Genomic DNA, 11,636 nt, shown 5'->3' on the forward strand with positions numbered 1-11,636 from the left:
GTTTTTTTTTTTTTTTTTTTTTTTGGTGGCTGGCCAGTGTGGGGAACTGAACCCTTGACCTTGGTGTTACAAGGTTGTGCTCTAACCATCTGAGCTAACTGGCCAACCCATATTATGACACATTTTAAATCCAGGATAATTTCTTTACCTCTACCATCAACAGCTGATGTTTGCTTAAGGCATGCAAATTAATCTTAATGTCAGCATTACTAGCTAAAGTAATTTTAGGAAGAAAACCTGTAAATACATTATTCTAAAGTAATGTATCAGTTGTTGGATGACTAGCTCTAAGAACTATGTAACTGAAAAGATCTGAGGCAAGTCACACAGTCTTAAGGCTTAGAATAGCACTTCTGACCACAGAGTTGACTATGTTATAGAAACCCATTTTAGAGGTATCTCATGCCACATCAGACCTGCATTACAAGATATTGATACAGTCACTGAGATTCCTTATATACTGTTGATTCAGTTCTATAAACATATTTATTGTCTACTTTTTGTAAGCTATAGTAATAAGGATTGTGTGGAATTCACAAGGTCTTGGCCCTCAGGAAACTTTAGACCTGTCCCACCAAGCCCCATAGAAGTTGGTAGTGTAAATGGCTCCAGTGACTACTTCCTGTCCAAGTTCTCTTATGCTAATGAAATTTTCAAATGACAACATCTGGGAAGTACAGTTTTTGAGAGGCAAAATTGGGATCCGTGAAGACTTTGACAGGCTGGAATGGTGGACTGGATTTAAGAAAATATATTATGACAGATCCTCACAAGTACAGTATTAGAGTATGTGGCTAGAATATAATAACAGTATGTATAGAAAAATTTTAAGAATATGTAAATGCAGTATGAATCAGCTGCAAAATAGTTATGTTGTATTAATTGAAAGGGTTTGAAAAGGGAGGTCCAACCATAGTATTTTATTCATTTCTGGGCACTCTTTAAAAATGATACAGAAAAACTAAAATAGTTTCAGTACAGAAGGCTAGAATAGTTTTAGAATGGTGAAGGTTCTTGAAACTAAGTTATAACTGGGAATTGTTAGCTTGATGATCACCATATGGAATTCTCAGGAGAGAACACTTTAGCCATCTTTAGATAATTGAAGAGCTACTTTGTGAAGGAAGAATTAATGTGACTTGTTTTTAATAGCCTCAGAGAAGAGTTAAAGTCAGTGAGTATGTGAGAGGTATGCAAATTTCACTTTAATGTAAGAAAGCGTTTACTAATAGTCATCTGCAGATTGAATGTGCTGACCAAGGAAGCAGCATGTTCTCCAGCATGAGCGGTTCCTCAGGTGAAGACTAAAATCAAACCATATTTTGGAGTATTTTGGTGGTTGGATGGACTGATCCTTCCAACTGTGAGATGCCATGTTGGAATTCTTCCTTCTTGGTGCCTCGTCCTTTCTGCAACTTAGTCACAGCCTCTGTGCTTTCTCTTGATCTGTGTCTTTGATATCCTTAGAGTTTATGCCATGTCAAGACCTATAGAATTTTTCAATTACTTTCCTCCCCTTTATTTCCTGAGGAAATCCAGAGTTTTCTTTATCTCCAAATTTGATTTCAGGAATCACTTTTTTCTTGCTCTTTGATGAGAGGCAATCAAATAAAAAAATGCTTAAAGTAGCAAAACCTAAACTGCATTTATTAGCGGGGACAGTGGGCAAAATTAAGGCATGCATGACCTTTAACAACTAATCTTCTTAGGCTAAAAGATTAAAAGTAGGGCATGAAGACTGTATTCTCTTGATCAGAGGTTGGCAGACTATTTCAGTAAAGGGCCAGATAGTAAATATTTCAGACTTTGCCAACTGTGCAGTCTCTGTCACAGCTACTCAACCCTGCCATCGTAGCACGAAAGCAGCATAGAGAATGAGCATGGCTGTGTTCCAGTAAACCACTTACAGCAAGCGGTGGGCCAGATCCGCCTTGCAGGTTGAGTTTGCTGGTCCGTTCTCTTGATTGTTAGGAATTGAATCCAGGAGTAGGTTGCCACCTCATATTGATTTGGGATTATCTTTGTCACTTTTATGCTTTTAATTTACTTTCTATCCAAACCTTAAAAGAGTTACTTTCTTTCCCTTCACCCCACTTGGGCACAGAAGGTATGATAATAGTTCTAACTTTTCTTTGGGAAGTAGAGGCAATCTTCAGATATTAGCCAGCAAAGGAAGGCCACACTTCAGAGCAGTGAGCTGATGCATACCATTTAATTAGTAAATAGAAATAATACATTTTAAGATGTCAAGGTAAATATTTCCTAATTGGCAGTAATTGCCTTGACTTTTTCAGCTTGAAGAATAGTTACTAATAGTATATTAATATTGTTTTGGTTTTAAAATAATTTTAAAAGTCATTCTTTGTTTCTGGAAATCAGGATGTTATGCTCTTGGAATCTTACTATTTTTTTAGTTATATAATGGGCTGGCTCTAAAAGTTCGTATCTCGTTTATCTCAGGCACTCTTATATCTTCATTTAGACATATTAAATAGTTTAATGGGAAGAAATAGTTTATAATATGTGGTTAAAAATCTCTGTGTATGTTTAGTAAAAGTATAAGGTAAATTGTATCTAATCTTCTCAAGCAACATTCTTAACCTACAGACCATGTATCTGCCCATGAATAATTATGAAGAGGGGCTTAAGCTCCATGAAATTTAATGCACATTCTTTGATTCATTTGTACATTTCTGAGGAAAGTGGATCCAAATATTGTCAAATTCTCAATGGGATCCATGACTCAAAAAAAGTTAACCATAACCAACCATAAAATAACTCCTTGCATCTCTCTAAGTTTAGAGAATATCACTCCTGCCGCGGGTTCGGATCCTATATAGGAATGGCCGGTGCGCTCACTGGCTGAGCGTGGGGCGGGCGACCACACACCAAGGGTTGCGATTCCCTTACCAGTCACGAAAGAGACAAAAAAAAAAAAAAGTACTGTGTTTCTTTTGAGTTTTACTGTTTACACTCATTGTTCACCTTAGTTTTTTGCATAAGTGCCCTGCTGAAAGACGTTCATGTTTCCTAGCCTAGATAGTTTCAAGAGTGAGTTCAGGTATAAATCTGAGTAATTTCTGAGGGCACTTGGATCTTTCAGGAAGGGTGAGTGTCATTCTGGTTGAGAACTTAAGCAGCTTTTGATCTACTTAACCCCTGACATAAGCTCATAACTAAGTTGACTGACAGCCAAGTAGTTTCAATTTCACAATCTCTTCAGATCAGGTCTGATTTGGGATGTTTAGGAATCAGAGTATCCTTTTAATTCTTTTGGTCTTCTGTTTGCCAGCCACATTTTGGCCATACCAGGTAGATATAACAGCAGCGTAGTAACTGGGTACCATTGGAGTTATATGCTATAATAAAATAATTCAAAATATTTTAAGGCTATTACATTCATTTTATAGTCAGTATTTTTTTTTATTGTACCCATACATGATAATTGTAGGAAAAACAGAATTAAAAGATCAGAAAATTAAAATCGTTCATTATCTCACTACTAAGAAATAACTATGGTTAACTTTTTTTTTTCTTTTTTACTATGGTTAACATTTTAAAGATATATACCTCGAAATATTTAAATGTGATGTATATATTTCACAAATAAAAATGAAATGACACTGCTTTTTAAAACTAAAAAATTATTAGTATCTTTCAGCAACACATTATAAACAATAATTAAATTGCAAGAAGTATCATCAGTGTATTTATTCGATCCGCTGTTGGACATTTAGATTGTTGCTAATTTTCACTGTCATAATAAATGCTGTGGTAAACAGTCTTATAAGTAAATATTTGCAGTCATCTTTCCTTATTTCTTTGGGATAATACCCAAAAAGTGGAAGTGTGGGTCAAAGGACAGGCATAAATTTTAAAGTTTTTAGTACGTTTGCAAAATGGACTTCCAGAAAGTTGGTAACAATTTCTACTCTTACAGTGTTAAGTGTGTTGAATTATTGTTTTTGTTCATAATATAGGCAGAAAAAGAAATATCTGCCTATTTCAGAGGCAGGTTGCTCTGAGAATCCTGTAATGTGCAAATATCAGTGATTAACAAGTCATCTCAAGTTTGCAACATAATTGTCTCTGGGGAAAAAAATGAAAGGATTGTAACCAGCCGTGATTGAAAAAGGACGTAAAGATTTCTTTTAACTAATAGGAACCATTCTGAAGACTAGGAGGTCACAGGCTTAAATAGTCTAGTCTACAGTAGTGATTCTCAGACTTTTTTTTTTTTTTGTCTTTTGTCTTTTTCCATGTCTGGCAACGGATCGCAACCTTCAGTGTTGCCCCCGTACCGGACCGGGGACCGGCAACGGGATCGCAACCCTCGGCATCACTCCCGCGCCTCGCTCAGCCAGTGAGCGGGAACCGGTCTGTATGTGGGATCCGAACCCTCGGGCGGGAGCACCGCTGCACTTCCCAAGCGGCGCACTATCCAGTGCGCCACCAGGCCGGCCCCCAGACTTTTATATATATCAGAATCACCTGAGGAAGCTTGTTAAATTTTCAGGTTTTGAGGTCCCACTAACGGCAGATGTGTGGAGACCACACTGAGAAACACCAAATTAGAGTAAACACATTAATTAAATTTTTTCAAACCTTAAAGAGTGGTACAGTATATAATCCTATATCTGGCAGCTGGCCTGTTTTACAGAAGAAAAGCCCAGAGTATCTGACACTAAGAAAATATTTAGAGTGAATTTGTTATTTAGACCACTGTTAAATAGCAACCACAGTGATAATAATGATAATAGTTGTTGTTATTATAGTTAATGATTGTTATTCATTTTAAGTAAAATATCAGTTGTAGTGCAATTTGCATTTCTTTTAAACTTATTAATCTGCTTCCTCCCATTTATTTTTTTTTCATAATCATTAATTTATATTGTTTTAATTATGGTCTTCATTGACTGGATTTGTGCTTTATTCTATCTTTTTCATAAGTCTATAACTGAGGATGACCTGTTTGTAGCTATTTTACATATATTCCCAGACACATCATTATCCTGGTGACAGGTCCAGAGTTACAAACATGAAATATGAATTGGTAGGGACCTCTAGAAATCGTTGAGTCCAATGTTCTATCTTTAAGCAACTGAATAACTGATTGTACCATCTGGGACAAATGCCTGAATTAAACCACACACGGAGAATATGCGACATTTGCTGTAATTAATTTTGGCTGGATTTTAAGTTAGGCCATATAGAAGCAATCCTCTGTAATTCTGGAGCTGTGTGCAGGTAGATGATTGTAGGAGTTGACTATGCTTGGAATAGGATATGGCTGCTTAAGACATGAGATTTCTTGGTTGTCTGAATATGAACTTTCATTAATCCTTTTTCTATTTTCACATAACTATATTTGATTACACTATATTTTTAACATCTAGGAAGAAGTGGTGAAGTTAACTGAGAAATATCTTAATAATGCCATTGAGAGCCCAGGTTTGAATGCCATGAGAGTTCCTCCTGACTTTAAGAGTAACATTTTGAAGGCTCAAGTGGAAGCAGTGCACAAGGTAAATTTTTTTTTTTTTAACAGAGATAGGCCTGGTGAGGTGAAAAGGGTATGGACCTTCGCAAGTGATTAGAGATAGGTGTAATACCAAGACACAGGCTCAGGATGTGAAATACCTTCCCCAACTCTAAATTCTAATCAAGCTAGAGGGGACAGTCATGGGGCAAAAAGTGAGAGTGGAGACACTCTGGGGTATAAAAAACTAAAAAGCAAACAAACCCCAAAACAGCCAAATTCCTTTAAAAGTGAGTCCCTAATTTTTGCTACTTTTATAGCCAGAAAACCTAGTGAATTTTTTAGATTCCTTTCAATATTAAGTCTATGATTCCAGGTCTTTCTTTATCCATCCACTACTCCCCCTCACTTATGTACCTTCAATTTGGCAAAATTTTGAAGTTAATTAGCAACAAGAATTTAAAAGTGAGTCCCTAATTTTTGCTACTTTTATAGCCAGAAAACCTAGTGAATTTTTTAGGTTCCTTTCAATATTAAGTCTATGATTCCAGGTCTTTCTTTATCCATCCACTAATCCCCCTCACTTATGTACCTTCAATTTGGCAAAATTTTGAAGTTAATTAGCAACAAGAGTGAGCATTTAAAAAGTGTTGACTCTTGATAGTTGTAGCAGTAATAGTAGTAGTAATTATTTGCTATGGTCTTAATATTTGTATTCCCTGAAAATTCATATGTTGAAACCTAAAGCAATAATATTAATGGGTGGGGCCTTTGGAAAGTGATAGGGCAGAGCCCTCATAAATGGAATTAGTACTCTTATGAAAGAGCCCTCAGGGAATGTGTTTGCCCCTTGTGAAGATGCAGCAGGAAGGCAGCATCTGTAAGGAACAGGCCCTCACCCAACACTGAATCTGCCATCGCTTTTATCTTGGACTTCCCAGTCTCCAGAACTGTGAGAAATAAATATTTGTTATTCATAGGCCACCTAATTTACTATATATTTTACTACATATAATATATAATTTTACTATATATATAATTACATATTAATAATAATATATAATAATATATTATATAATTATATATTAATTATTATATATATAATTTACTATATAATTTACTTCATAGCAGCCCAAATGGGCTAAGACATCATTACCTTATATTTTAGTTATACTTTTGAATCTTTCTTAACTTGAAGAAGAGAGAAATAACCTGAATAGCTCTAAATTAAAGGGATTTGATTTTATAGTTGAAAAACCTTCTCATGAAGAAAAATCCAGGACCGGATTCCTTCATTGTCGAAATCTACCAAACATTTAAGAAAGAAATATTAACAGTTCTACACAAACTCTCTAAGGAAATAGAAGAGGAAGGAGCATTTCCCAATTCATTTTATGAGACTAGTGTTATCTCAACACCAAAACCAGAAAAAAATATTAGAAGAAACTACAGACCAATACTCCTACTGAATATAGGCATAAAAGTCCTTAACAAAATATAATCATACCATACTCGACAGTTTATGAATAGGATTGTACATCATGATCAAGTAGGATTTATTTCAGGAAAAAAGTTGGTTTGTCATTCAAACCAGTATAGTTCACCATATGAAAAAATACATAAAAATCATGGTGCTGATAACACCAAGATGTCCAGATTTGGATCCCCTTAACATTCAGCCACAAAAATAAGCAAATGAACAACAAATACATAAAACTGTCTCCATTCATGCCGAAAAGGCATTTCACAAAATTCAACACCTGTTCATGATAAAAACTCTCAGCAAACTAGGAACAGAATGGAATTTCTTCAGCTTGGTAATGGGCATCTGTGAAAGAAAATCCACAACTAACATAATACTTCATGGTGAAAGACACATCCACTGAAATAGTTAAAATTAAAGACTGACTATCTCTGTGTTGGTGATGATGGAGCTCCTGCAGTGAACATACATTGCTGGTAAGAATATAAAATGGTGTAAGCCCTTTAGAAAAGGGTTTACCAGTGTATTAAACATATGCTTACCATTTGACCCAGCAATTAAACTCTTAGGAATTTACCTAAGAGAAATGAAAACTTAGGTTCACACAGATATTAGTACACAACCCAAGTGTCCGTCAACAGGTAAGCAGATAAGTGGATACTGTGGTATATCCATATAATGGAATACTACTTGGTAAATTAGAAGGAATGAATTAGTGATATATACAACAATGTGGATGAATCTCAACATGCTGCTCTAAAGAGGCAGACACAAAAGATAGGTAGTATATGATTCCAATTACATGAAACTGTAGAAAGTAGCGATCTTTGTTTGCCACAAATAAGGCTTTTTGATGGGATGACATGGGAAGCCTCAGGGGAATATTTGGGGGGTGTGAGTAGTGGAAATGTACATATGTTGGTTCCGCACCTATATATGTTTTTCAAAATTTTTTGAACTATATATTTAAAATGGGTGCATTTTACTGTATGTAAATAATTCCTCAGTAAAGTTGAAGGAAAAGCTGGCTTCTTTAGAAATATTTTTTGGAATTTTTTCCTAAAATATTCTTTGCATTCAGGGAAAAATGAAAGCCAAGTACACAGTTTAACATGTTTCTCCTTTTTATCATGTAAATTCTAGAATTTCCGACATTGAATTTTTGTAGATTCTGTATATAGTGGGTAACACACTGTGGTGTCTTAATTAACTGAGAACTGTCTGGTGAGAGCATGTGAATTTGTATAGCGAACTTATTGAAGTTTAATCTTGGATCATTATTTCAGGTGTGGGATAGGCTTGTACTAGGGGCAGTATTAATATTTCCATAGGTAGGGTATGATTACATCTTATTTGAACTGAAAGAAATTTATAATTTTATTTTTACTGGAAATGAATGTAAATTTCTTGTATCCTTAACAAAGTTTTTAATTTTTTTGTTATTTCATTTTCTTAGGTTATGAGAGAAGATAGCTTATTAAGTCATAAAAATGCCAATTTTGAGGATACTGCCACAAACAGGTACAGATCTGGGTAGACTGAATTAAATTGATGTATTTCCATCATTTCCTGTTAACGCCCCTCCCCCCTTTTTTGTCTTTTCCCCCCTCTTCCGGGATATCTATTTCAAAGATAGCTTGAATTCACTATTTTTTATTTGTCACAGAGCTGCCCAGTACCTAGTTTTAGATTATTTGAAGATAGTCGTAATTTGTCTCCCTACATTCCCATTCATCTTCAACTGATTCAAACTGCAGAGCAAAAACCATCTTTAATGACATTTTAAATCTAATAAGGTACCTGATGAGGAATGTATATTATTTGTCTTGGATATTGTAGTTAACATTAGTGTCATCCTGTTGTCACAGTGGCCTTGTTCTTATAAACTTACTTACCATGGTTTTTCACATTAATTGAGCAAATTTCATTGCTGCTTTCTCCAAGTCTCTTCTGCCTCTCTTCTCTTTAATTTGTCTTGTTAGGCTTTTATTCCTTGGTCTATGCCAGTTTGTTTTGTTGTTCAATGTTTTGTGCTTAGTTGGTGCTAAAAAATGTTGAGCAAATGAGGGCTATTTCTATTCCCATTATTCAAAACTTATTCAGTAGAAGGTTTTCTGATTAATCATATTCAGCTCCAGATGCTATAATTAACAGCATTTAAGCACACAGCATGCTTTTTATATAAGACTTTACAGGTAGTACTCAACAAATGTACTACTTGGTGATCAGGGTAAAACTGGAATTACAACTTAACCTTTCAGTTAATTTCAATAAACATCAATACTAACATTTTTAGTACTATTGTTATTATTGTAATCTTTTAGAATAACCTCATCAAACTTTTTTTTTGCCAAGAAGGTAATAGGGGCAGGACTACCTCATGTTCATGAGAAGTTTCATTGAACTCTTGAAATTGGAAAGAGCCTAGAATGCATCCCAACTTACTTACAGGTTTATTTTTCTAAATGGCTGTTTATATTTTGAATAATTTTTCCCCTAGGATTTGACATGCATCCTTTGAGATATGCTAAGTTCTTACATAAACTTGGGTCTATTTCTGGATCTTTTCTGTTAATCTATTTTTCCTCCATGCCATACCAAACTGTTTTTGTTACTGTACCTCCTTTTTAAAAGTGAAATGTTTTAGGCATAGAGAAAACTGTGGAGAGTTATATAATACGTACCTTTATACCAAATATCAAGCTTGTCATATCTTAACATTTTACTATAGTAGCTTTAGATCATTTTTCTTTTATCTTTTTTAATTTAGATGTAATTCACATAGCACAAAATTCACCCTTTAAAAGTATACAATTCTGTCCAACACTTACTATTATCTCTCTCTCTCTCTTTTTTTTTTCCCATTTTACCTATCCTAGTGAGTATGAGGTAGTATCTGGTTTTGATTTGCATTTACCTAAGGACTAAAGGTGTTAAACATCTTTTCATGTATATGTCTTCTTTGGAGAAATGTCTATTCAGATCATTTGCTTTTGTAGTAACAGCTTTATTGATACATAATTCAAATACGATACAGTGAACTAAAGAATAAATGTACACCATTTAAAGTATACAATTCAATGGTTTTTGTATCTTTCACCATTTAAAAAGTGTATAAATCAATAGTTTTTAGTATATACACAGATATAGTATGTGCAAGCATCATCAGTATCTAATTCCAGAATATTTTCATCAATTCAAAAAGAAATCCCATACGCTTTAACTACTCTACTCCCCCTCTACTCTACTCTTTAACCCCCTCTACTTCCACCACCATTCCTGCCCCCCCCCCAACTTTGAGGAACCATACATTTACTTTTTGTCCCTAAAGATTTACCTATTCTGGAATTAAATGGAATATAAGTGAAATTCTGTAATAAGAGGTTTCTTGTGGGCTTACTTCTTTCACTTAGCGTAGTGTTTCAGGGGTCATCCACGTTGTAGTATGTATCAGGAGTATATTCCTTTTTATGGTTGTATAATACTCCATTATGTGGCTATACCACATTTGTTTATCTGTTCATCTGTTGGTAGACATTTAGTTTGTTTCCACACCTTGGCTCTTATGAATAGGGCTCCTATAAAATAGTCGTGTATAAATTTTTCTTCGAACATCTGTTTTCAATTATTTCAGGTATACATTTGGAGTTGAATTTCTGAGTCATATGGTAATTCTGTGTTTAACTTTTTAAGGAACTGCCAAACTGTTTTCCATAGCAGCTGAGCCATTTTCTATTCCTTCCAGCAGTATGTACGGGTTTCAATTTTTTCCACATCCTTTATTTTCCACTTTTGAAGTTGTATCTAATTGTGGTTTTGTTTTTTTTTTGTCTTTTTCCGTGTCTGGCAACGGATCGCAACCCTCAGTGTCGCCCCCGCACCGGACCGGGACCGGCAACAGGATCGCAACCCTCGGTGTTGCTCCCGCGCCCTGCTCAGCCAATGAGTGGGAACCGGTCTAGCACCGGGATCGCAACCCTCGGTGTTGCTCCCGCGCCCTGCTCAGCCAATGAGCGGGAACCGGTCTGTATGTGGGATCCGAACCCTCGGGCGGGAGCGCCGCTGCGCTTCCGAAGCGGCGCACTATCCAGTGCGCCACTGGGCCGGCCCTAATTGTGGTTTTGATGTACATTTCCCTAATGACTAAGGATGTTGGGCATTTTTTCATGTGTTTATTGGCCATTTGTATATTTTCTTTAGAGAAAAATGTCTATTCAAGTCCTTTGCCCATTTTTAATTGGGTTGTTTATCTTTTTGTTTTTGAGTTGTAAGAGTCCTTTGTTTATTCTTGCTACTAGACCCTTATCAGATATACGATATGCAGATATTTTCTCCCATTCTGTGGATTGTATTTTCACTTTCTTAATGGTGTCCTTCAACACATAAAAATTATTACTTTTAATGAAGTTCACTTTGTCTATTTTTTCTTTGGTTGCTTGTGCTTTTGGCATTTTATCCAAGCAACCATTGCCAAATCCAAGGTCATGAAGATTTATCCTTATGTTTTCTTTTAATGGTTGCATGGTTTTAGCTCTTACATTCAGTTCTTTTGTCCATTTTTGAGTTAATTTTTGTATATGATGTGAGGTAGGTGTCCAACTTTATTCTTTTGGTTGTGCATATCCAGTTGTCCCTATCCCATTTTTTTTTTTTTTTTTTTTTTTTTTTTTTTCC

General features: G+C 35.3%; 1 protein-coding gene across 1 annotated transcript in view; it reads left to right on the forward strand.

Annotated features, from left to right (window-relative positions):
* LOC103603731 (band 4.1-like protein 5) overlaps window positions 1–11,636 on the forward strand; it is a gene marked incomplete at its 5' end in the record, with an annotated part of 104,406 nt that overhangs the window by 72,655 nt on the left and 20,115 nt on the right. Inside the window, 2 exons of the mRNA XM_008588311.1 lie at window positions 5,397–5,525; window positions 8,419–8,483. Coding sequence (XP_008586533.1) covers window positions 5,397–5,525; window positions 8,419–8,483 — 194 coding nt within the window. The remainder of the gene's footprint in view (window positions 1–5,396; window positions 5,526–8,418; window positions 8,484–11,636) is intronic.

The sequence above is a fragment of the Galeopterus variegatus genome, unplaced genomic scaffold, assembly GCF_000696425.1.
Source record: "Galeopterus variegatus unplaced genomic scaffold, G_variegatus-3.0.2 Scaffold123, whole genome shotgun sequence".
NCBI classification, from domain to species: Eukaryota; Metazoa; Chordata; class Mammalia; order Dermoptera; family Cynocephalidae; genus Galeopterus; species Galeopterus variegatus.